At 41.5% G+C, this 27895-nt stretch overlaps 1 protein-coding gene across 1 annotated transcript; it reads right to left on the bottom strand.

Annotated features, from left to right (window-relative positions):
- Nucleotides 1-25383, bottom strand: prrt4a (proline rich transmembrane protein 4a). The gene is made up of 2 exons (XM_020511700.2): nucleotides 24201-25383; nucleotides 1-1967 (listed from the first exon to the last, which is right to left on the bottom strand). Exons 1-2 carry the CDS (start codon nucleotides 25381-25383, stop codon nucleotides 1-3), a joined length of 3150 nt encoding a protein of 1049 aa, XP_020367289.2.
- Between the last annotated feature and the right edge of the window lie 2512 nt (nucleotides 25384-27895).

Genomic DNA, 27895 nt, shown 5'->3' with positions numbered 1-27895 from the left:
TCATAATTCTATTGTGTCACTGCTAATACTCAGCTGGTCAATTTGCCTGCAGATCTTCATGAACTCCACTTGTGTTGCTGAATCTGGGGGATCATTTCTATCCATGGTTTCTGGAGAAGACAAAGCCTGAAATTGCTTTGTTAACTGGGGAATACCATGAAGGCTTGTTGGAGAGGAGTCCCTGAAAGATTTTTGCTCAGAGTCAGTAGTTGAGAAGCCCGACTTCTCAGGTCTGGAGCAAAGCACCAAAGAGGATCCATCTTGTGAGGTTCTGCAGATGGAGCTGACAGAGCTATCCTCCCACCTTTCTGAAGACAAGGCTGGTGTCATGTTCAGCTTCTTGAAGGTGTTGGTGATACCTCTGGCAATCTCTGTTCTTTCCACACCAACACAAGATGATGTCCGATACAGGCCTCTGTCTGCTGAATTCTCCTTGAAGACTTCGTTGGTGCTTGCTGGCATTGACCTGTTGCCACAAAGGGACATATTGCTTGAACTGTGTAATTTTGACCAATGGAATAGACTTTCGGGAATGAGAGCCTCACTGAAAAGAGCTTCATCTATACTACGTCTTAGATTAATAGGTGAGGGTGGTCTTAGATCAACTGTGGAATCACTGTCCATCTGAACACTGATGAAGGAAGAGGTCCTGGAGGATCTACCATGTTTTAAATGGAAGTCCAGGTTTCTTATTTCACTGGTCTCACTGCTGTGATAGATCAAGTTGATCTCCTCACCGCTGCTCAATTGGTTGTTAGGCATGGTGTAGAGGGGAACACATTCTGATTCATTTTGGATAATCGCATCACAGTTCAATGTCTTCACCTGGTGGGGAGTTGACCATTGATTAGTGTTTGAAAGGATGGGAGCTTTCATGGATACATGAGTTGGAGAAAGGCAGAACATTTTGTTCCAATGGTTACGGTCTGATGTTTTAGGGGTACAAAACAACGGATAGATTCCAATAAGGGACATGGTGAGGCACATCCCTACTTCACATAAGCTGGTACCAAAATGGAAAATCCACCAAGGCCATGGCTGGAAAACATGATCTCCAGCCAATCCTAGTCGGTATAGAATAGCATATAACTGTAATGCAGCACAGCTCAAGCTGAACACTGCAGTCCACATGGCCAGTTTGGCTACTCTTCCCCAGTGCTCTGTTTCTCTGAAGGGCCCAGTGTTCAAAGTCTCCAGGCATGGTGTTGAAGTCTTCATGCTGTAGACCTGCATGCCAACCATACGTGCGTGACAGTAAAATGTGAAATACAGGATAGACAAAATGGTTACCAAAACTACAAAGATCCCATGTGACACAAAGAGGAGGAAGGGAGCTTGCTTTAGCAGAGTAATGACCAAGATTGTGCCTATAGTGAGTATGAAGTGGAGAAAGATAATTGTGGTTAGGAAGCATGAACGCTGGAATCTTGATGTCCCTGCTTGTGGCCCAGACCTCAACGACAGGACGAGGATTATGACTCCAAAAGCAGAAGTAAGGCAAGGGAAGACCAAATCATAGAGAAGTAAGGCAACAATTGTAGGTAATTTGTGCTGATAACAGTAGGCATCGTAAAGGAAGATAAAAGTTCTTATTGAGCTTGTCAAGAATAGCAATCCATTGAGAACCATGAAATAACCAAGGCCTAGTGGAGATCTGAAGGGAAGACAGAGGATACCAATTGCAGAGATGACTGTTACCAGGCCAAAGAGTGACCCCAATCCATAAACATGGAGGTCCCATGCCAATCCCCATTCAGCCAATGCAGTGTTCCAGTCTGTGTGGAGGAGCACAAATAATGGAGGGACAATTAGGAAGTGAGGGTTGAAAGATGCGTTTTGTCCTCCTCCTTCAGTGTCAGGATGAATGGTGTTCCAGACCTTATCTGAACTGCAGTTTCCATCTTTATTACCACTGGATACAGGGGTGGGGCCTATACCAGAAGAGTTTTCATCTCCAAGGATCAAATCTAGGCAAAAGAGGGAGAAGTTATAATGTAGAAACACAATAGCTGTAGCACAAGTATCTCAATATTCTACCCACTAACAATGTATTTAAAACAACACAATCATGGAATTTATTCTAAGGATAGCATGGTGGCTCAGTGGTTAGCACTGCTACCACACAGTGCCAGGGACCTGGGTTCGAGTCCAGCCTTGGGTGACTGTGGACTTTGCACATTCTCCCCATGTTTGCTTTGGTGTGCTCTGGTTTCTTCCCACAGTCCAAAGATGTGCAGGTTAGGTGGATTGGCCATGATAAATTGCCCCATGGTGTCCAGGGATGTGCAGCTTAGGTGGATTAGCTACAGGAAGTGCTGGGTCTGCATGGGATGTTTTTTGGAGGGTTAGTGCAGATTCAATTGGCTGAATGGCCACTTTCTACACTGTAGGGATTCTATATTTCCATCATAAATTATAGTGATGAGACAATTCTTGGTAAAGAATTTCCAATGTGCAAAACTCCTCTGTCTTTGAATGGAACAGATTGACCGTTTAAATCACTACGTAGAAATCAAATCCTTTGTTAACATTTGAATGTATTAAACATCCTTGACATAAGAATTTTCTATTTGGGTTAAACTCTGGTTAATCACATGTTTTGCTCATATACATTAATATGACTGTTTTTAAACTATGTTAGTTTGAAATTGTCAGGTTGAGCACTTCGGGGCCAATTCTAACTCCAGGTATGTGAATTAAAATCTCATAGGTTCTCACTGTCAGTATTTCTCCAAAGTCAGAAATCACACGACACCAGGTTATAGTCCAACTGGTTTATTTGAAATCACAAGCTTTTGGAACGCTGCTCCTTTGTCAGGTGAAGTGGAGGGAAGCGCACAGGCACGGAATTTATAGACGGAGAGTTCATTGCAAGATAATTCCAGGTAATTAAGAGTGTGAAAAGATAGTACAAATGGTGTGAGTGGAGTGTCGACAGGGTGAATAACAAAAGAACAAAAGAGAAGTGTGTTACAGGAACAGGGTTTTGGCCATCCAAGTCTGTGCTGATCATCATGCCCCAAATAAACTAAAAAACAAACCTTCTACCTTTATTTGGTCCGTATCCCTCTATTCCGTCCCTATTCATGTAACCATCCAGACACCTCTTAAATGTTGCCAACGTGCCTCCTTCCACCACCTCATCTGGCAGTGCATTCCAGGTTCCTACCACTCTCTGCGTGAAAAACTTTCTCGCACATTTCCCTTAAAATTTGCCCTCTCACCTTGAACCTGTGCCCCCTTGTAATTGAAACTTCAACCCTGGGAAAAAGCCTCTGACTATCCATCCTATCTTTGCCCCTCATAATTTTGTAGACCTTTATCAGGTCTCCTCTCAATCGCCGTCTTTCCAGTGAAAACAATTCTAGGCTTTTTAACCTTTCCTCAAAGCCAATGCCCTTGAGATTGTGCAGCATCCTGGTGAACCTTCTCTGTACTCTATCCAAAGCTTCCACATCCTTCTGATACCATGGTGACCAAAACTGCACACAATACTCCAAATGCGGCCTAACAAGGGTTTTATATTGCTGCAACATGTTTTGCCAACTCTTGTACTCCATGCCCCGGCCGATGAAGGCAAGCGTGCCATATGCCTTCTTAATCACTTTGGCCTCCTGTGTTGCCACTTTTAGGGAACTGTGGACCTGCATTCCCAGATTCATCTGTTTGTTAACATTCTTAAGGGTTCTGCCATTAACAGTATAATTCACATCTAAAATTGACCCTCCAAAATGCATCACCTTGCGTTTGTCTGGAAGTCTTTGCAGGTGATCAAAAGTGTCAAACAGCATGAATAAATTGTCAGCAGCTGAATAGCAAATAAAGGGATGACCTGTGATCTGACAATTACAAAATATCAAAAATAAGATGGTACACTCCAAGGTCAGAAATGGGTCATATCAAGCATTTCAAGGTCATAGGTAATACTTTGGCATTAACACAGACTTGAAAAGGGCACCATCTACAGAATCACCATGATATTTCCATTCAATGTAACCATGATTCTTGTGGTATTGACAAATTACTGTTGAATTGTGAGCTATTTATGCTTTCACCAGGTGCCTAATTACTTCTGGTTTCTGGCTGCGCTAGATTCATTTATTTTTGGATTCTTTCTGCAGTGAAGAGAGACAGATTTAATGTCATCATTCTGATCTGAACTCAAATTACTGTTGCCAGCGCTAGTTTTCCTTCCAGGTGCCTTGCCTTCGCATTCCTCCCATAGTTCACCCAACGCATTCACACAAGTGCACATCTTCCATATAAATTGAGAATTGAATAGACACCTTATTGAATGATTATTGACCAACAGTAAAATGGCCTTTCTTCCACGCCACCCCATCCAATACTTTTACACCTAGTAAATTTATACTAGAAACCTTGGGCTGGATTTTCCCAGGAGTGATAATCACAGGCAGATTGTCATTCCATTTCTTATTTCCCTAACAAAAGCGCTCCGCATTTCTGATAGGAGATTCCGATAAATGCTCTTTCAGAAATGTGGAGCCATTCTGACAGGTCACTCATCACACAGATCAGCCTGGAGGAAGTCAATCACATTCCCTTTGTCACAGCCAACTTCATTCCACAGTGCCGTATTCTTTAAAGGTCCAGCATCAAAGACAGCCACTTTGATAGCTCCTGTGTAAGGGTAAGTACACAGGGTAAGTGAGGTTACACTGTCAAGAAAATGGTGAGGTGTTTAGAGTTAAGTCATGGTATATTGGGTCTAGTGGGGGTAAGGGAGCACACGGGTCCCAATGGTTGAGGAGGGTGACAGATGTAGTGGCTTGGGGAGTCGAGGGGAGGTGAATGTTAGGTCCTGGGGTGGCAGGATGTCAGTTCTGGTGCTGGGGTTGTGTCAAGTCCCAAGAGGAGAGTGGGTATTAAGTCCTGGGGACAGATAGGGGTATCAGGTCCAGAGGTGGAATAGGGAGGTCTTGGTTCCTGGGCTAGAAGGGATGTATCAGTTCCTTGGGGGTGGGGAGGGTCCCATATGGAGAGAGGGTGTTTGTTCAGGTCAGGGGATTTAAGGGGTCTGGTGGAGGTGTAGTTGAGGACATATAAGGTACATTGGACCCAGTCAAAAGGTTACTCAGGAATTAGACTAGGTTTTTAATAGTCTGACTTTTCCTGAGTAACAATTTACTTAACTGCAATGGAACCCTCCAAATTCAACAATTTGCTGCTAAAATGTTGTTATTCTTGACCTATTTTTCAAAACGTGTAGTCATTCATATGGTAAAAGAGGTGAACAGTTTTTTTTTGAGGTTTCACCTAGTATTGGAAGGTCTACAACAAAAATATATTGCTAGAGAAACTCAGCAGGTCTGGCATCAACTGTGGGAAGAAAGCAGAGCTAAAATTTCCATTCTGGTGATTCTTTAGAACTGGAAGATCTACATTTCCTGGAGATAGTAAGGACTGCGGATGCTGGAAGTCAAAGTTGATAAAATGTGGAGCTGGAGGAGCACAGCAGGTCAGACAGCATCAGGGGAGCAGGAAAGTCGACATTTTAGGTCTGGACCCTTCATCAGGACTGATCTACATTTCCTGAGCTTGTCTGTCTTGCATTGTTCTAGCAATGAAACTAGCAAACAGCTTCTGAGACAACACCAAAAAGACTTTTATTAATGTCAATAATTGCTTCCCTTTCCTCATAGGTTGATAATAGGTTCATAAGGTTGATAGCTCAGCACATGAACTGCCCATAATAGAAGTACAGAATATGTTCAAGCTGTTCATATGATTTTGCTTTGACTGAATAATGAAGTTTCCTTTTCTACTCCAGGTTCTGCTTTAGATCTTCATTTTAGTGATGTTGCATCTCTTGATAAGGAATTAGAGGATAAAGATACTGATGGCATAGGATTAAAAGGTAATGAAGAACATAGCTAAATTCAGCAATGAGCAAAAAATAAACATTAATCTAGGGCTAAATAGAGTGCAAGTACACTGTGTGCTTTCATTTCTGGGTTCATATTGAACTTGGGTTTGACAAGTGAAACTAGTCTCTTACTTCCACTGTAAATGGACAAGTGTGTGTCTCAGAATGAGGCAGGTTTTTTTTGTGGAGGCTGCCTGGAGCTTTCTGATGTGAACTGTGATGCATCAAAATGATCATCCTGACCTCCTGAGTTGATTAGGCTAATTAAAATTCAGCTACCATAATCTTCCAAATAAAGGGACAGCAAAAATCATTATGATGCAGGAGTCTAGGGATTTACTGGGGCTACCATATAAGGGGTATGGTTAGTAAGTTTGCATGTGACACCAAAATTGCTGGTGTAGTGGACAGTGAAGCAAATTATCTCAGAGAACAACGGGACCTTGATCAGATGAGCCAATGGCCCAAGGAGTGGCAGATAGCGTTTAAGCAAGTGTGAGGTGTTGGATTTTGGTAAGGCACATCAGAGCGGTACTTATACACTTAATAGTAGAGTCCTGGGGAGTGTTGCTGAACAAAAAGACCTTGGAGTGCAGGTTCATATTCCTTGAAGATTGAGTCATAGGCAGGCAGGGTAGTGAAGCTGGTGTTTGGTATGCTTGCTTTTATTGGTCAGTGCATTGAGTACAGGAGTTGGGGTGTCATGTTGCAGTTCTACAGGACAAGTTAGGCCACTTTTGAAATACTGCATTCAATTCTGCTCTCCCAGCAAAAAGAAAGGTGTTGTTAAACTTGAAAGGGTTCAGAAAAAATTTAGAAGGATATTGCCTGGTTGGAGGGTTTGAGCTATAGGGAGAGGCTGAATAGACTGGGGCTATTTTCCTTGGAGCGGCGGAGGCTGAGGGGTGACCTTATAGAGGTATATAGAAGCATAAATGACATGGTGAATAACCGAGGTCTTTTTCCCAGGTTAGGGGAATCCAAAACTAGAAGGCATAGGTTTAAGGAGAGACGGGCAAGATTTATAAGGTCCTAAGAGGCAACTTTTCATGCAGAGAGTGATGCTTGTGTGGAATGAGCTGCCAGGGGAAGTGGTGGAGGCAGATATTATTACAGCATTTAAAAGACATCTGGATGGGTATATGAATAGGAAGGGTTTTGAGGGACATGGGCCAAATGCTGGCAAATGGGACTAGTTTAATTTGGGATAACTGGTCAGCATGGATGAGTTGGACCGAAGAGTCTGTTTCCGTTCTGTAGAGGTCAAGACTCTCTATGGCTCAAAATGGATACTTTCAGACATTCCCAGGCACAGGGAAATTGTCCAGCAAAATGTTGAATTCTCTGGACAACTTATTTGAAGTTGTGTTTTGTTGGGGATTCAGCAGGGTCCTGATGATCTGGCCTTTTTTTTCAATCATCCCATAGGCATTTTTCCTTTTTTTCAGCAGTGTGTTCTGGAGATTAGTTTTTAATTCCTGCAGAATCCAGAACAATCCTAGAGTGTTGTCAATTCTACCTGAAAGCCAGGCTTTATTAATGAAAAGGAGGTGCACAACTTTAACCTTCTTCCTTTCCAATTATTCAACTTTTCTGTACATGGGTAAGCACAGTAGGAATTTGTATTTATTAGCATTTCATCATGTGCTCGGGGCTATCCAAAGTATTTTGCGACTACTGCCTCATTTTTGAAATGGAACCTTTCATTTGGACTGGTAATCAATTTGCAGCAAGCTCTTACAGACAATGTAACCAGGTAATTTATTTCGGACTGATAGAAGAAATTTGACAAGTACACCTCCCTGCTCTTCTTCAAAGTAATAGTGTATATTTCAAATCCACCTAACTATGCAAACAACACTTCAATTTAAATTCAGCACACTTGACAACATCTCTAAATCCTCAGTAGTACACTGACTTGTCAGCTAGAACATACAAGTCCTGGATCTGGCTTTGAACCTGGTCTCAGAGACAAAACTGAGTGACTGAGCCACACAAGTAACTGATGGAATCACTCAAATAAAAATAAAAACCCATCTTCCTCATTCTTCCTTTTCCCTTTGAAAGTTAAGTGCTATTTTGAATGTTATTGCCTCATCAATACCTCTTGATTAATGTCACTTCCTCTTCTGGTCTTTTGAACCTTGGTGGCCTTCTGCATGCTGACCTTTGGCTATTCATCTGGCTTTCTTAATTGAGAAAAATTCACTTGTTGAAGTGTAAAGTCAACAGATTCCTGCCCAGTGTGAAGTCAGTTTTTAACATCCAGTTTGCTGTGTACATTTGAAACTGTTATGACCACAATCATTTCAGCACCAATTTGCTACAGTTTAATGCCTCCCCACAGACTGTGTTTCACTCAGCTTCAAACAAAAAGTCCTGGGTGTTCATTCACTCATCTGATATTGACCAACTTAGCCCTGACCCTCAAATTTGTTTGATTGAGATTACAGATAATTACAGGAAGAACCTTTCATTATTACTCACAGGAGTTGTCAATGAATTCATTTAGTCTAATGACAGCCTTCATAACACTGTCAACCAGTACTGCCATCACCAACTTTAATGAGATGGCAGGTAACCAGGTCTTATCTTTAGAATGGAGAAACTAATCAGAATGAGTGAGGGAGTGTCCAAGTGCTGGTGCAAGAAATACGCAGAGTAAAAAGGACAAAAGTAAAAGGAGCACAAATATATAGACAGCAGACAACAGACACACACATACAGGAAATAGGAAAAGAAGTTATTCATAAATACAAAGGCGTATAAAGCAAGCACACATACAGAGAGTCAGAGCAACAATTACAGTTAAACATGAAGGGATAGGAAAAGGAAGAAAACAGGAAAGGAGATGAAGGAGTGACTGAAGAAATGAAGCTAGAAGTACACAAAGACTGATAGAACGAAATAGTGTTCATGTACAGTGACACTGTGTCATACAATCCCAGGTATTAATTACAAGTTAATACTGGGAAAATCCTAGGTATACATTTTTTTAGTTATGAAGTAACAGAGTAAAATTCCCCAGTTTACCATCAAACATTTCTAGGGTAGGCACAGCATGTGTTAGGTACAGAATGAAGCTCCGTCCCTGCTGTCCCAGGATGAGGAAGTGATCAGGCAATGTTAGAAAACAAGTGTGTGGGCAACAGATAATTCCCAAGGTTAAGCCCGTCAGCACTCAAGCTCTGATTTTAAGGTGAGGAAATATTCATAGAAGCAGCAGTTAATCATCGGAAAGACCCAGATGAGAGTCAAAAGTTACAGGGAGCCAGAAGGAGCTGGCTACCACTGCTGCTGGGAATCCACAAGAAGGATCTTACTAAGGTAAGTATGAATGGGCAGGTGGGGAGGTGATACAAAGATCTCTGATTAAAGAAGAGGCAGACAATCCAGGAGGTATAGATAGAGTTAATGGTAGCTGTCTTTTCCCTAGGATGGCGGATTTCAAGGGGGGGCACATTTTTAAGGTGACAGGAGAGGGATTGAAAAAAGACACAAGGGGCAAATTTTTTATGCAGAAGGTGGTTCGCGTGTGGAATGAACTTACTGAGGAACTGGTGGATGCGGATAGAATTACAATGTTTAAAAGACGTTTGGATAAGTACATGAATAGGAAAGGTTTGGAGGGATATGGGCCAGGAGCAGGTAGGTGGGACTACTTTAGTTTGGAATTATGTTTGGCATGGACTGGTTGGACTGAAGAGTCTGTTTCCATTTTGTATGGCTCTATGAGAGGAGATGCCCCTAAAGTTTTTGAGCTACCTATAACCAGGTATACATTTGTCTCAGAGTGTTGTTTTCTTGATACTGAATTTACACTGTTGAAAATATTGGGGCTGGGGTGGTGGTCAGAATGTTGAGTAGTAGCACATTGAGGATGGGACATAAACCTCCCTCCACACCACCTCCACAATCCCAATTCCCCATTGTTTCATTCCCACACTGGGTTAAAATTGGCTAGTGTCATGTAAAACATGAAGAGTAACTATTTAAGCAAGCTTTCACATATCCTCATTACCATAGTAAAAAGTCAGGGCTTTCAGGAGAGGAGAGGGGTGTCTTAGAGGAATACATAATTCTGCACTCAGGAAGCTTTGGGCCTACTGCAATTTTGACACCTTCCTATGAGAATGGAGGTGGCATTGCACGAATCATAAATCACAGCAGCAGTTTCAAAGGAAGATAAAATAAAGACTACAATTTCATCCTAATCTAGAATGAGAGGTTGGTACAGCAACACAGGAGAAGGCCAGAGATAACAAGGTGTAGAGCTGGATGAACACAGCAGGCCAAGCAGCATCAGAGGAGCAGGAAAGCTGACGTTTCGGGCCTAGACCCTTCTTCAGAAACAGGAGAAGGCCATTCAGCTTATCATACCTGGGTTAAATCTTTTATAGAATTTTTCCATTGCTGGCCCTTCACCATGGCCCTGTATTTCTTTCCCTTCAAATCTTTCACTTCACAGTTCTGTGTGTCAAATTTAATCTGTTGTGTGTGTCTGCCTATTTCAAATCTGTGTCCTCCTGAAGTCTCGTTATTATATGCTTCATTGTTTACGACACTTTTGAGTTCCATCTCACTTCTAAACTTTGAAATGATGCCCTGTATAGCCAAGACCAAGTCATTAATATGCATCAAAAAGAACCCCTCTCACTGCATTCCAGGCAACTCCTCTATACACTTCCTTCCAGTTTGAAAAACAATCGTTCACCATTGCTCTCTACTGTATCTATTTCACTCTTTGAGGATTCATTTGGAAAACATCAGGAAGAGGCCTAACCCAACAAACTGCTTCCTGTTGTCCAGTCCCACAATCAGGGTCCCAGTGGCCAGGAACTTTCTGATGGTGGAGGTGGGTGTAGGGAAGGGAAGGGAGGCTCTATTCCGACCTCCTGATTCAAAAGGTCTCTTACTAAAAATATATTTTAAAAAAAACTTTTGCTGTAATGAACTAGGAGACAGAAGGAAATTAAAAACAGAAACTGCAATAACATGTCTCTACAGGAAATGGATAAACTTAATTATCCTTCATACTACAGAAAGGAAAATTCTAAATTTAAATTGATGGAACAGAAAACTCTTAGTACAGTCATTGTACAAAAACTAAATGCCACATATGATTTGTCCACTACTGTGCAACTTCCTCAGAAAAATAAATCCTGCATAGAATCCCTACAGTGTGGAAGCAGGCCATTCAGCCCATCGAGTCTAAACCATCCCTCCAAAGAACATCCTACCCTATCCCTGTAGTCACGAAGGAGTTTGTAATTGATTCCAAAAATGTTGGCGAACACTGGGTCTACTGAGATGGAGAAATTGAAGGAAATCAATATTATAGGGAAATGGTATTGAGAAAATAGATGGCATTAAAGGCTGACAAATCCCCAGGACCTGATAATTTACATCCCAGAGTACTTAAGGAAGTGGCCCTCAAAATTGTAGATACATCTTTCAAGATTCTGTAGACTGTGGACAGTTCCTATGGATTGAAGAGTAGTTATTATAACCTCACTATTTGAAAAAGGAGGTAGAGAGAAAACAGGAATTATAGACTTGTTAGCCTGACATTGGTAGTGGAGTAAATGCTAGGGTCCAGAGGAAAAGATTTAATAGTAGAGCACTAGAAAACAGCATAGATTTACAAAATCATGCTTGACAAATCTACTGGAATTTTTGGAGGATATAACTAAGAGAGTTAATGGAGGGAAACTAGTAGATATTATTTGCATGGACATTCAGAAGGCTTTCGATAAGATCCCACGTAAGAGATCAGCTTGTAAATTTAAAGTGCATGGGATTGGAGGTAGTACATTAACATGGATGTAAAACTGGTTGGCAAATAGAAAACAAAGAATAGGACCAAACAGGTCTTTTTCCAGTTGGTGGGCAGTGACTATTGGGGAACAAAAGGGATCAGTGCCTAGACCCCCACTGTTTACAATATATATGAATGATTTAGAGGAGGGAACTAAATGTGATAACTCCATGTTTACAGACAACACAAAGCTGGGTAGAGAATGAACTGTGAGGAGGATGCAGTGATGCTTCAGTGTGATTTGGAAAAGTTGAGTTAGTGGGTTTTTGCATGACATATGAAGTGTAATGTAGATAATTCTGAGGTTATCTTCTGGCAAAAACAGGAAGGCAGATTATTATTGAATGACAAAACAATGGGAAAGAAAAGGGTGCAACAGGACCTGAGTGTCATGGTACACCAGTCACTGAAGGTAGGCATTCAGTGGAGTCAGCGGTGATGAAGGCAAAATGGTATGTTGGCCTTCATAGTGAGAGGATACACGTAGAGAAGCAGGGATGTCTTGCTGCAATTGTGCAGGGTCTTGATCTAGACCACGTCTGGAGTATTGATGCAATTCTGGTCTCGTTATCTGAAGAAGTATGTTCTAGCTATGGAGTGAGTGCAATGAAGGTTTACCAGACTGATCCCTGGGACGGCAGGATTAACATATTAGATAGGCTGGGGCTATATTCTCTGGAGTTTCAAAGAATGACGGAACTCTCATAGAAACGTACAGCATTCTAATAGGACAAGGAAGAGTAAGTGCAGGAAAGATGCTCCCGATGACCAGGGAGTCAAGAACCAGGGGTCACAATTTAAGCATAAGGCATATGTCATTTAGGACTGAGATGAGGAGAAATTTCTTCATCCAGACAGTAAAAATGGTAAGCCTGTGGAATTCTCTACCACAGAAAGCAGCTGCGGCCAAACGTTCAATGTTTTCAAGAAAGAATTAGATATAGTTCTTAGGGCTAAAGGGATCAAAGTGTAGTGGGAGAAAGTGAAAACATGATACTGAGATGGATGATCAACCATAACCATACTGAATGGTCTACTCCTGGCCTTATTTCTATTCAAGGAAACTGCTCAAAAGATCACAGGAGTTAGACTAAATAGATAGGTCTTTCACAGAGCTGCCAAAGCAATAGTGGGTTGAATGGACTTCTGTGATTCATACAAATATTCCCGCATTGATAGTTACTGGTTTCAACGACATTAACAGGATCTCCTCCACCACACTAACGATACACGTAATTGTAGCCGCCTTCTCTTCTCCCTAGCTGATGAGAGACCTACTCAATAATTCATTGCTGTCTTCTGTAGCTTTCAAATGCTGCATCCAAAGTCTTAAGAGACAGGAGGCAAATTAATAGTGAAATGTGTATCCATTTAATCAGGTTAATGCAAATGAATCTGGTTGTATGCTGTAATAGAGTCCCATACTAAGGTCAGCAGGAGATCCTAACCATACCTGAAGTTATGTTTGCTGAAATGCTTATGAGTGCGGCTCCTGTACTGATCTATTGCACAGACACAATGGATGACAATGTACAATGGACAAAGTCCCTGCAGACTGATTGGCAGTAATAATGCAGTGAGATGTGTAATAGACAGCTTAATCAATATTACCCATTTTAGACTCTCTTCAAAGTTAAAATGGCACCAGTGCTCTACAGGGTGGATGACTATGCTCCCCTATCCTTAACACTGTACACTGCAGTCAGCACCATTCTTCACTTTCTGCATTGCTTTGAAGACACCTTTGATTCAGAAACCATAATCCCCACAACTCTAGAGCAACCCAGCATGAATACTATCATTCCTAGGACGCCTCATATTTCACAAGTCATAGAAAATAAATTAACTGCTGGTCACAAATGGTGAATTGGGAATCTAGATATGGCTAATTGCACTTCTGGTTAGTTAATAAAAATGAGTAATAGAACCACTTCGACCTGGGAGTCTCCGTTCTTATTTCCACAGTGTATACGTATGCACTTTTAATCTTTCTGTTTTGTCATGACAATGGATCATAATCCCAGATTACTTTCAGATATATTGAACTTTTAATCACAACATAAGTTTTTAAAAGAGGACACACAGCTAAAAGGTGACTGCAGGTATAAATTGACTTGTTATGTAGTAAAGCTTTATAGGGAACCTTGGAAGGTCACATCTGAGATTGCAAGGCAACTACAAACAGAAACCCATCAAAGGGAAAGAGGCAACTGAAAACCAGGTAGACTGTGATCTCCTGTGGCTACAGATGTAATGAGGAGCTGATTGGTGCTCTCAGCAGAAAGCCATCTCCAGTGGATTATGTCCCAAACTTCAGGCATGTTCATATTTCAACCTTACAGGATTATGTAAAAAAAAGTTTGAAAATGAATGCAACCCCTGGTCTGTGTATGGTGACTTGATGTGCCAGTGTAGACTGTGCGCTGTGAAGGTCACAACTTGAAGATAGCCATTTGACACCCCTGCACTGTAGGTATAGAAAGACGTTTACAGGGTTAGAAGCCAGAAAACCAGTAAAATCACTGTTGAAGAGGAAACAGGTTGACATCAGTTGGCTAACTTGCAGAACCAAGAAACTTGAAATCAACTGCTTCACTGCGAATGTCACCATTACTGATAATCATCCAAATTAATGGCTGTAACACTGTACCATATACTCTTCATGGAATCCAGAGACCGATTAGTATATTTTTTATTACCGTTTCACTTAATTCACGTCTCTAATCTGTGTGTCACATTTTACTATCTTTTCTCATGTTTAGTAACTAAAACTAACCCTTTTGTTAACTCGAGATTGAATGATTAATTTTGCTTTTTTTAAAACATAAATACATTTGGATTGGGAAAAGGTACCCATAAGGGAAAGGTACCTTTTAAAATTAACTTTGTTGTGATCAACCAGGAGTAATGTTCAGTTAAGAACATGAGCCAAATAGCTATTTGGGAGTATCCTGTACAGAATCATAACAAACCAGGGACCCTTGTCTGGAAATAGCTATAACAGTTTATTTGTTTGTTAGTAAAATTGTGGCTTGGAAGACAGAGTGAGTGAATATTACTGATTGGTACAACTTTGCTTTATAGTTTATTTCACAAGTATGCACAAATAAAGTATTGCATATAAAGTACTTTCTACTAAACTGAGTGCAAGGGGCTAAAAATATTGGTATAGTAGCGAAATCCATGGTGTCAGCAGTTTCTACAGGACTGCAGTGTTGTAACAGGGCAGAACAGCTTTATCGAAAATCCCCTGGACATTGTTAAACCCTGTGAATTGTGAAGCTCCATGTGAATGATTGAGAAGGATTTGTGGGCTTTACAGAATTGTACAGACTCAGCCAAAACTCTCCTTTCACTGGTTGGGAGATGGGCCCTATGTTTATGATGCATAATTTCCAAATGACTGAGCTGAGAAAGTGTTACACTGAGTGGCCCAGGGAGCTTGCCCTGTAGATTCCTGTAGTCAAAACCTAGCTGGGTTGAGAGGTGGGGAGCTCTGTGTGATTGCTTGTTGATTGCTGCTTTTAATGAGAAAAATCTGAGAAAAAAATTGAGGTACAGGGAGATTCCATGTAGACGAACTGTTTTATAGATAGCGGGAAACTTATTTTGAGGTAAGGATCTCTTGCCTACCACATCAGGACTTCAATCTTGAACATAAACAGTAATTTCAAGCTTTTTTTTCTGGATATCTTTCACTGGAGTTTTTGATTACGATGGAATTACAACTATCCTAATATCCATAGCTGCAATGGAACTCTTCTGTTAAAACTAAAGAACCTGCATGTCCTCACTGGTAACACCCCAATTTCAAACCATTGCTTTAGTTTTCAGATGCAAAAAGAAATACAAAGGAAACGCTAATGGTAGAAGCACAAGGAAGTAATTAAAAGAGTGAAGGAGGAAGAAAAGAGGAGAAAAAAAGATTTTACACGATTGATCAGTTACTGAAGGTGACCTCACTCCCCTCTGTGTCCTCATTCCCTTCCCACATCCTCACTACACTCCACATCCTCACTATTCCCGTGTTCTCACTTAACTATATCCTCACACTCTCCCTGCATCCTTACTGCATGTGTCTTCATTCCCAACATGTCCTCCTCTCCACTGCATTCTCAGTCTCTCATGTCCTTGCTTCCCTAGCATCTTCACTCCACCCATATCCTCTTCCCCCCACCACATCCGCACACTCTTCCACAGCAATCCCCCATTCAATTCAAGAGACTTGTGTGGTCAATAAACACCAACATAGGTCAGAGATAGTAGGAACTGCCAATGCTGGTGTCTGAGGTAACAAAGTGTAGAGCTGGATGAACACAGCAGGCTAGGCAGCATCAGAGGAGCAGGAAAGCTGATGTTTTGGGTCTGGACCCAAGGGTTCCTGCTGTGTTCATCCAGCTCTACACCAACATAGGTCAGTTGCGTCAAATGATTAATCCCTTATTCTGAAAAAATTTGCCCCAAGTTCTATATTATTCAGAAAGGGAAATAACCTCACAGTGTCTACTCTGTTAAGCCCATTCAGAATCTTGTGTGTTACAATGAGATTACTTTTCATTCTTATCTCTAGAAAATATAGGCCCAGTTTACTCATCCATACATTAAAGGACATACCTCTCATCCCAGGAAACAACCTGATGCATATTTGATATACTGCCTAAGAAAAATACATCCTTCATAGATATGGTGACCAAAACTGCACTCAGTATTCCAGGCCCCATTCAATTGCAACAATATCCCCTTGCAATAAAGGCCAACATGCCATTTGCCTTCCTAATTGCTGCTGCACCTGCATGTGGATTCACGTACACTAAAGTGTCTCTGAACAAGAATATTTACAAGTTCCACATCTTTTAAAAATATTTTCTGCTTTTCTATTCCAATGACGAAGTGAATAACCTCGTGCTTCTCCATATTATACTCCATCTGTCACCCTGTTACTCGATCTGTTAACCTGTCTAGATTGCTTTATGTCCTCTTTGTGTTCACCTCAGAGCTTACATCCCCAGTCACCTTTGTATCCCCAGCAAATTTGGATTATCACTCTAGTTCTCTTTGTCTAAGTCATTAATATCAATTGTGAATGGCTGTCAGCAACAACTCTTGGCAACCGTTCACTAAAGAACAACGTGTGGTGCAGAGGAATTGAGCCTCCCCCTACAGTTTTTCTCCTGTCACTGGGAGAGTTGGTTGGTCTTCCAAGAGACTAAATAATTCTCTAAAATGGTTGCAGATAACAGTTTTATTGTTTGGAAGTTAGGTGAGACCAAGTAAGATCCAACCACATCATCAGTAATTTGTTTTATATAAGAACACCATGCATGGCAGCACGGTGGCCTACTGGTTGCCAGGGCATCACAGTGGCTCAGTGGTTAGCACTGCTGCCTCACAGCATCAGGGACCTGTGTTCAATTCCACGTTTGGGAGATTATCTATGTGGAGGTTGCACATTCTCGTCGTTTCTGCGTGGGTTTCTTCCGGGTGCTCTAGTCTCCTCCCACAGTCCAAAGATGTGCAGGTTCGGTGGATTGGCCATCCTAAATTGCCCATAGTGTCTAGGGATGTGCAGGCTGGGTGGATTAGCCATGGGAAATGTGGGGTTACAGGGATAGGGTGAGGTACGGTGGGTGTGGGAGGGTTACTCTTCGGAGGGTCAGTGTGGACTCAATAGGCTGAATGACCTGCTTCCATACTGTAGGGATTCTATGATTCAGAAAGTAAAAGGAATGGAATATGGAACTTAAAGCGTATACCTGGACTATACCTCCTCTTACCCATCTTCCTGCAAGAATGCGACCCCCTACTCCCAATTCCTCCGCCTCTGCCGCGTCTGCTCCCAAGAAGGGCTGTTCCACTCCTGAACATGCCAGATGTCCTCTTATTTCAAGGACCACAACATCCTCCCTTTGGTGGTCGAAAAGGCTCTCGACCGCATCTCTTACATTTCCCGCACCTCTGCCCTCACGTTTCCTCCCCCCAACAAACATAAAGACAGAGTCCCCCTTGTCCTCACGTATCATCCCACTAACGTATCCGACGTATCATTCTCTGCCCTTTCCGCCACCCACAATCCAACCCCACAACCAAAGATATATTTCCCTCCCCACCCCTATCTGCCTTTCGTAGGGACCGCTCTCTCCATGACTCCCTCGTCCACTTCACACTCCCTGGCACCTTTCCCTGCAACCGCAGGAAATGCTACACCTGCCTCTACACCTCCGCCCTCACCTCCATCCAAGGCACTAAACAAACCTTTCACATCAGACAGAGGTTCACCTGCACATCCGCCAATATGGTCCACTGCATCTGCTGCTCCCGATGTGGCCTCTCTACATCAGTGAGACCAAGCGGAGGCTCGAAGACTGTTTTGTAGAGCACCTGCACTTTGTTTGCGACAAACAACAATACCTTCTGTTCGCGAACCATTTCAACTCCCCCTCTTACTCCCTGGATGCCATGTCCATCCTGGGCCTCCTCCAGAGTCATAATGACACCACCCGAAAACTGGAGGAGCAGCACCTCATATTCCGCCTCGGGAGCCTACAGCCCAATGGCCTAAATGTGGATTTTACCAGTTTCAAAATCTCCCCACCCACGGCCTCATTCCATGACCAACCCTTCCTCTCATCCTTGCCTTCTTGACCTGACACAATCCATCCATCTTCTCTCCCACCTTGCCGCTCCACCCACCTCACTGACCAATCCCACCACTGCTTACCTCCACTTACCTATCACCATCCCACTGACCTTCCCCAGCCCCAGCCCTCCTGTCTCTATTTATGCCTGAGCTCACTTCTCCCTCCCCCATTTCTGAAGAAGGGTCCCGACTTGAAACATCAACTTTCCTGCTCCTCTGAAACTGCCTGGCCTGCTGTGTTCCTCTAGCTCCACACTGTGTTATCTCTGACTCCAGCATCGGCAGTTCTTACTACCTCCCATTGGAAGCATTAGTATTCCAGAAATGAAGAGAGCTTGTATTTGGGAATCTAATTACATCACCACGACATCCCAAAACACTTTTATTATCAGCAAATTACTTTTATTCTGCAGTTAACCTAGCAGCCAATTTGATCACTTCATGGTGTTATAAATAGAAAGTAAGTTATCACATAAAGTTTTCAGTGACTGGGAGTTGGCTCAGGACACTGGGAATAACTCTGCTTTTATTTAATTAAAATCCACAGTCTGCTGATTTCAGAGGTTACTGGGCAGCCAAGAGAAGCAGGATGACAGATGAGAGATAATGATCAGATCTGTGTGCTGGATTTTACATTCCACATCCCTGACCTGTATCCTGTAATCCAGTGGGTTAGAAAGATATTAGGTAACCCATCAATCTTTGGGTGTGTTGATGGCTACTTATGGGCCTCATTCCACCCTTGCAGCTATTTTACGAGTGGCAGGGAATGGCAGAATCATTGTGGGCTTTTGGCAGGCATTAAGGGGGAATATTTCCTTTGGCAGCAATCTCCTGATCCCCAAGATCATGGCCCCCACTTTAGGCCTCCCTCTGGGCTGTAAAATACAGACCCCCAACTCACCCCCTCCACACACACACACACACACACACACACACACACACCTTTCCATCCTGCTGAATTCTGACAAGCATCGACATATAATTTCCATTCAGAATCTATGACATTAATTTTTTTAGGGACTGGTTAGAGAGCCAGTAGTGACCATTACTCCATCCCGGTACTGCTTGGACTACAGAGCTGCCAGCCAAGAGGTGGAGTGGGATTTAGTAGATTGCTGGCTGAGTCCCAATCCTCTAGACTTTTCCTGTTAGTGTCCAACTCTTCTGTGGCAGCAGCACCTTGAATGGATTTAAGTTCCACGGATGCAGCATCGTCGGAAGGAAAAGAAATTTACATGGATCAGAAATCTTTAGCATCAGGAACAAAGGGATGGCTCCACCCCACCTACTGACTCCACCTGAGTAAACAGTTCACAAGTAATTCCTCGAATCATGGATTAATATGACACACAAGAACATAGGAATGGAAGCATTCATCCCCTTGAGCCTGTTTAACCTTTCAATGGCCTAACTCCATATATAGTAGGAACTGCAGATGCTGGAGAATCCGAGACAACAAGGTGCAGGGCTGGATGAACACAACAGGCCAAGCAGCTGATGAAGGGTCTAGGCCCGAAACGTCAGCCTCTCTGCTCCTATGATGCTGCTTGGCCTGCTGTGTTCATCCAGCCCTGCACCTTGTTAACTCCATATATACTTGCCTTTGGCTCATATCCCTTAATACATTTGCTAAACAAGAAAAAACTATCTCAGATTTAAAATTAACAACCGATCCAGCATCCAATGCCATTTGTGGAGGAGAGTTCCAAACATCTATCACCCTTTGTGTATAGAATTGCTTCCTAACATCTCTCCTGATTGGTCTAGCCCTCATTCTCAGACTATGCCTCCTAGGTCTAGAATGTCTAATCAGTGGAAATAGTTTATTTCTCTTTACCCTGAATTTTTATGTTAATATCTTGAAAGCTTTGATCAGAACACCCCTTAACCATTTAAAATCTAGAGAATATTGGCCTAATTTGTCTAATCTCTCTTTATAACTTAACTCCAAAGTCCAAGTAACATTCTTGTAAACCTATGTTGTGCTCCCTCAAAGGCCAATTTATCCTTCTTACGGTGTGGTGCCCAGATCTCCCCACAGTACTCCAAGTGGGTCTAGCCAGGGTTTTGTATAACTGCAGCATAACTTCTGCATCCTTGTACTCCTATCCTCTAGATATAAAGGCGAGCATTCTATTAGCTTTCTTGAATATTTTCTGAAGCTATTTGTGACATCCTAAAAATCTGTGCAACTAAATCTCCAAAGTCTCTTTGGACATCCACTGTATTTAGCTTCATACCATCTAGAAAGTTCCATGATCTATCCTTTTTCAGTCCAAAATGGATAACCTCACACTCGCTTACATTGAACTCCATGTAGAAGGTCAGAAATCAAATGACAGTAGGTTATAATCCAACCAGGTTTATTTGAAAACACAAGCTTTCGGAACGTTATTCCTTCTTCAGGTGTTAGTGAGAGAAATAGTACCAGACACAGAATTTATAAGTGAAAGATCAAAGAATCACAGCACTGATGAGGATGTACTAAACAGACCTAAGATGCTGTAAAATCTTTAATCAGTTAGAAGGTTTTAATTGATTATAATGTACATGTAAATCTCTGAATTCCTTTCAAGTCACGGTCCTGAGAGGATTAATTGTAAAGAAGAGGTGACATTTTAGGAACAAAAACAAAGTTTTTTAACCCTGTTCTGAGGAAGAGTCACCGGACCCAAAACGTTAACTCTTTTTTTCCTTCACAGATGCTGCCAGACCTGCTGAGCTTTTCCAACAACTTTGTTTTTGTTCCTGACTTACAGCATCCGCAGTTCTTTCGGTTTTTATTAGGTGACATTTTAGGTCAGACAATGCATGTTAGGTGTGAGGCGTTTTGTAGAATCTGTTTGTGTTTTTGTTTGGAGTCAGACTGGTTTCATTTCTAAAGTAGGAATTTATAAAATGCCACATTGACTGACTGTCTATAAGTTGTTTGCTTTTTGAACAAAATAGAACGTATCTGCAAATACAAATTCACTCCATAGATTCATATGTGCTTGTGCATGTGTCTGTCAGTGGGGAGACAGAGTGTGTGAGTGAGGGGGGTTGAGAGAGAGAGAGAGATAGATAGAGAGAGAGAGAAAGAAAGTGTGTGTGTGTGTGTGTGTGTGTGTGTGTGTGTGGGCTGGGGGGCAGGGGAGGGGTGGTGGTTGGGGGTGTACCATCTTTCAGGTGAGATGTTATACCAGGGCTGACTGCCTCTCAAGTGGTCGGGAAAGATCCCTTGCCATTAATTTGCAAGGCAGAGAAAGTATCACCTCATCCTGACTTATCGTCATCTCTCAATCAACCTTGCAAAAAGTGTCTGCTCATTATGACATTGCTGTTTAATTGTGGGAGCTTGCTGTGAACAAATTGGCTGCTGTGTTTCTCATATTACAATGGTGGTCACATTTCAGACAAATGACTTAATTGTTTGTAAAGGTCTTGAGACATCAGGTGATTTTAATAAACCCTACATAAATGCAAGTCTGTCTTTTCTTTTTGAATAATACTGAGAAATCTGCAATAAAGTTATAATCATTTTAATATTTAGAATGATGAAAGGATTTCCTTTTTCCCTGGACAGCCAATTTTGTATTATTTAATCTCATGCACTGGAAACACAACAGGGAACCTCATTACATAAAATAGCAGACTTTGCAAGTGAATTACAGATGAACACAATTGAGGGGTTCATTTTACAAAATAGCAACCTTTGGGAGGGAGCTCTGGGATACAATACAATGGATGATCACAGAGTTGGGTCATTCGTAGTAAATCTGTATAATCCTTAGTCCTGCCACCATGGATCTATCAATTCACAAGTGCACCTTTAATAATTTCCTCCCAGCCAGATGATTATTATGTTGCAAGATCATTCTCACGTTAGAGCAAACCTTCAGATGGTTTTCCTTGCTCAAAAAGGGCTGTTGTGTGTAAGTTAGATCATAGAATCCCTACTGTGTGGGAACAGGCCCTTTGGCCCAACAAGTCCACACCGACCCTCAAAGCATCCCACCCAGACCCATCCCCCTAATCTACACATCCCTGAACACTACGGGCAATTTAGCATGGCCAATCCATCTACCCTGCACATCTTTGGACTGTGGGAGTAAACTAGAGCACCCAGAGGAAACCCACACAGGCACAAGGAGAATGTGCAAACTCTACACAGTCACCTGAGGGTGGAATTGAACCCAAGTCCCCAGCACTGCGAGGCAGCAGTGCTAACTGCTGAGCCACTGTGCTGCCTTTTAACATATCTCTCACTCTTTTATTCACATCACAATGAATGAGCTGGGGATGGTGGAGAAAGAGAGAGTGGAAGAGAGGAAGGCAGAGGGAAAGTAAAAGACAACGAGAGAAAGAGCAGGAGGTTATAGGAGGGGGTGACACAGAGCACACGAGAGGGGGACGCATAGGGACAGCGTGATAAAGGCAGACACATTCACAGTGTACAGGAGTGAGATTGAGTAATGAAGAGTAGAATAACTGTGTGAACAAGACCTCAAGACACAGCCAGAGCTAGAATTACAGTGACTCGGTCAGAGCAAGAGACTGAAGCAGAATGAGAATGACAGTGTGCAGTCTGTAGATATTGATGCACACGTGTTGGATTCTAATAGGCTTCTTCTACAATCTTCCCAGGAGCAAATGACATAAATCAGGTTCACATATGCGCAGAATACCAATAGATGCTGCAGTGAGTCTGTGATCCTTCCTTTTAAGATTTTCCTCACATTTTCTACAACTATTCTTCTCTCCCAGCCATTCACCTTTCAGTCAAGTGATGTTCTGAGTGAATGCTGCAACCTACTGATTTACTGCACTAACAGTTTTGTTTTTCAGACTTTCTCTTCTTGTCTTTTCTCTAATCCCATGAAAGCCCATTCTACAGAAACTAACCACTCTCTAATTCTAAACTTAGTGGCCACTCTTCGTTTCCAAGCCTAGTCTGTCAGTATCAAGAGGTATAAGAACCGTGAAGGCCTTTATAATTTTCCTCTGCCCACTGCAAGATTTTTAGATTTTTAGATTTAGATTTTAGATTTTATTGTCAAATAGTCACAACAAAAGGTAGCAGTTTGTGTCTATATAGCACCTTTAACATGGTAAGATGTGCTGAAATTACTTGTAGGAGCAGTTACCAAACACTGATGTCTTTGGGCAGATTGTATAGTTTCTCCATCCATTTCCTGGCACCCAGAATTACAGTACCTTTAGCAGCCCTCTTCCCCAAGTACGAGTTGATTTTTGAAAGAGTAGGTTCATAATTTCTGAGCTTGGGCTATACAGTTTGACTAAACAACCGCTGGGATCCTTTGAAGATGAGAACAAAATACTGTGAACTGAACACTGGATGGCCCCCTAATAAGGGGATCATGAAAAGATCATGGGAGAGGATTCAACATTAGCTCTTCAAGCAAAAACAGTGGACACTTAGCTGAACAAATGGCCTCCTTCTGGACTACACTATTTTCCAATTCTATAAGCATACTGTATCAATTATATTCAAATGTGTGCTCATTTATTTTTGTAATTCTTTGCTTAGATATTCTAAACGCACAAGAAATAAAACCAACTGGTTAACATGGCGCCAATTTCAGTGGTTATTTGAAAACAGGAAATAGGAGCAGGATTAATCCATGTAGGCCCCTTGATCCAGTTCCAGCATTTCATAAGGTCACCTCAGCATTTTCCAACTGGATCTCTACATTCCAATTGTGTTAGATTCCCCACTCTACTGAATATACTCCACAACTGAGCATCTTCTGCCCTCACACCAAGTGCACATTTATTATGTAATTGGGATTTTCTGAAATTTATAAATGATTGTTACAAGAAAGTAGAGTTTTTATTTAAAAATCATTATTTACCTGTTGTCTTTTCTGGCTCTTCCTTGTTCTTTGTTTGGCGAATCTGGTAGTTTGGAGTAGAATGAATCGTTGTTACAGATAAAGAGTCCCACATGCCTTTGTTGGGAGAACCCGTTCCATCTGATCTGCTGGTTGATGCAGTCCTTTCCTGTGCAGTTTTAGAAGTTGTAGTGTTATTAAACAGCTCACCTTCACCGAACTGGGTGGTAGTCTTTGATGTTATAGGGTAAGTTGATGACCTAATGCTTGATTGGTCCACTATCAATGTAATAGCTTGATGTGTAATACTTGTTGAAGTTGACCTCAAGATTCCAGGTTGCAGTTCTGACACCGAGAAAAGCACAGAGCGGTCAGTGTTCAAAATATCGAAGGCTGGTTTACTTGGTGCCTTGGTCTTGGTTAGCAGCTCAGGACTTTGAGTGGTGGCTGGTCTTTGCTGAGGCCGAGGATATGTATAGATTGGCACCACTGATCCTGCATGAGAAGGTTCTTGTGGAGAATTATGAGTGGTTTTCACCATTGCAACATATATTGGGGAGAAGGATGATGTAGTTGTGGATCCTGTTGGCTGCAATGCAGTACTGGGTAGGTTTTGAACAGAAAAGTCACTAGATTCACCATATAACATTTTGCTTGTTAACTCTGGGATATTTGAGGGAATGGGTCCTTGAGGATTTTCTTTAGAAAGTAGGATGTCTATCTGGTTTCCATTTGAAAAAGGGGTCATATGTAATTGTCCAGCATGCTGGGGTGTACCAACTTCATCATTGTTGAACAACACAGCATTCATAGTCTTGTTACTGGACTCCAATTGGATGGGTGGTATCTGCAATGACTCTGTACTAGCTCCACTGTCAACTGGTAGCACTGTAGGCACCCAAGATGTCAACAATGGTCTCGTACCAACCTGTCTTGCTGAGGCATGTGGTCTAGACATCTTAGAAACTGAAAGAGGACCCATACTACTTTCTGTCTCTGCAGTCAATGCAGAAGACACAGGAGGTAGGTTTAGTTTGAATTCTTGTTGTCTTGTTGATAAATGGACAACTCCAATCACGTTTGGTTGTGATGAAGGACTGTTAACTTGAGATACTTCACGTTCCCCAACTCGAAAAGATGCGATTTTTGATTCAATTATTATTGAGGAAATAATATTCACAAGAATAATGCTTTTGCACAACATAGTGATATTTTCCAGGCGCACTATGAATTGGCCCTTAATTATTTAGAAATAGTCTTCAAAACACCTGAAAAACAGATATATATATATAGTTAATAAATGTAATAAGTATCCTAAACTTTGTGCTCTAACAATATTTTTGTGCCAACAATGTAAAGGTTCAGCTCAATGCAAGTTCAATGTGGAATTACACAATACAAAGCTAGGAGTTCTGCACTCTCTGTCAATTTCAGCTGGGATAGTGATAGGTGGTTTATTAATGGTTCTAGTGTCTCCAAATTACAAAGTGAGAAAAAAGGGGCACAGAAGTCCTGGAAATGTGCCTGTGTGGCTAGTAGGTGAAGATAGGCTTGGGTTTGGCTATGGTGCCTCCCAAAGTTTAATAGCACACCAACAATCACTGTCTGGGTTTACATGTAAGATCCTTGGCTGACACATGGAAAATCAATCAACATCCAGCATAAGACAATGTCTTCAGAAGAGAAAACATAGTTAAGGAAAACTAACTGAGAAGGTATAGTATTAATTTAAAGAATTTAGAGATTCTATTTTAGAGTTGCACACTTTCTATTGTTTGTTACAAGCATATAATCTTTCAAATTAATTTTAATCTGTTGTATTTTGTTATTGCTGTCAAAGATGAGCTCTGTAGTTTATTGGTTTCACTTTTTAAACTTGCAGTTTATCTTACACATCAACTGTCCATATTGGGCTTTAGGAAATTATCAATGAGATCTGTGGTTGCCAATTCTGCAGGAACATATGAGTAATCCCAGGATAATACTGTACGTAGATTCAGCGAAGCACTAAACAAAAACATTTTTCTTGAGAGCTTCCACGCATTAGTTGTGGAAACATTGGATATTGAGGTCTGGGAAGGGAGTGTATCATGAGGATAGAGGTGTGAGAGAATCAGTGGCAGAAGGCTGGAGAATGGATAGTTGGAGAGGGTATGTCATATAAGCCAAGTCAGCAGCCCTAATGATATCCCATGTTATGTTTTATTTAAAAATCAGCGAAGGTGTACACAGTGGAGCTTACATTGACACAAATGTTAATATACACTCAACAAACACAAATGTATATATTCACAGATAGTAGGAACTGCAGATGCTGGAGAATCTGAGATAACAATGTGTAGAGCTGGATGAATACAGCAGGCCAAGCAGCATCAGGGGAGCAGAAAAGATGACGTTTTGGGCCTAGACCCTTCTTCAGAAATGGGGGAGGGGAAGGGGATTCTGAAATAAATAGGGAGAGAGGGGGAGGCGGATAGAAGATGGATACAAGAGAGTTGCAGTGGGAGAGAGATCCACTGAGGTCTTGGCTACACAAATAACACCAGCACATGCAAATAAAAACATCTACAGGTAGTTATTAGCTTTGTATAAGCATTAATTAACACAAGAAACCCTGGCATTTTGACTCTTTTAAAAGAGAACTACTGAGAAATATCAATCAGAATGGTTGTCGAACATTTCATTTAAGACTTGCAATGCTTGCATATCTTTTTACAGAGAACAAACTTTGAGCACTATTGTACTTTGTTTTCTAAACTCAGCTTTCTTCAATATGTTCTTGAGTGATTATTTCCTGATTGGAGGTGGGGAGTGGCTTCATGCTTTGGAGTAAGAGTCATTGGCAGGGGATTGGAAGAGTGGGGATCTAATTAAATGCCTTGAGGCGTACACTCAAATTCTGGTCTCTTGCATATCCCTATTTTCATGACTTCACTATTTGGTGGCCTTCCCTCAACTTTCCTATCCCTCTTGCCTTAAAAAAAGCTTTTAATTGAGTTTGGTCACCTGTGTTAATATGTAGCTTGAAATCAAATCTCGTTAAAGCTTTTGTGGAACATTGTGGGATGTTTTACTAAGTTAAAGTTGCTATACAAATGCATTTTTTTTATCGTTGAGAAGGAGTGATAGGATTCTGCCTTCACCTCCACATTTCCAACCTTGTACCACAGAATTAAATTCATAACTACTTTATTTTAGAAAAAGGAATGTTCTTGCAGATTTAAACTTACCACTACACAAATAATGGCCATCTTGCTGAACAGGCAGGCAACATTATTATTGACTATCAAGCTTTTGTTTGAGTCTAACAATCTGGCCATTTTATTTTGGAGAATGACAGGATTCCAATAACGATTCTCACCCTATTTATGAACGTTACCAGTATTTCTGAATTAATGTAGGTTCACCATTCTTCTTGTTCTACATACTGTAACACCATTACAGTTACAACACAGTCTCTGAAACAGAAGTCTTATTCTCTGGTTTTTAAAAAACGTTGTTCTGAAGAATCATCACTGGAACTGAAACATTAACTCTGCTTTCTCTCCACAGATGCTGCCAGGCCTGCTGAGTTTTTCCAGCAACTTCTGTTTTTGTTTGTCTTTTTGTTTGTGTTTGAATTCCTTCATGGCTTCATCTCTCACTATGCCTTCTCAAACATTATATATCCTTCCCTTCTGTTTTCCAAATTTAGCATTTTGTGCACCCAGTCACTT

Source organism: Rhincodon typus, chromosome 22 (assembly GCF_021869965.1).
Source record: "Rhincodon typus isolate 14 chromosome 22, sRhiTyp1.1, whole genome shotgun sequence".
In the NCBI taxonomy this organism is placed as follows: domain Eukaryota; kingdom Metazoa; phylum Chordata; class Chondrichthyes; order Orectolobiformes; family Rhincodontidae; genus Rhincodon; species Rhincodon typus.
The sequence above is the reverse complement of the archived record's forward strand: the minus strand, read 5'-3'. Positions and strand labels throughout refer to the sequence as shown.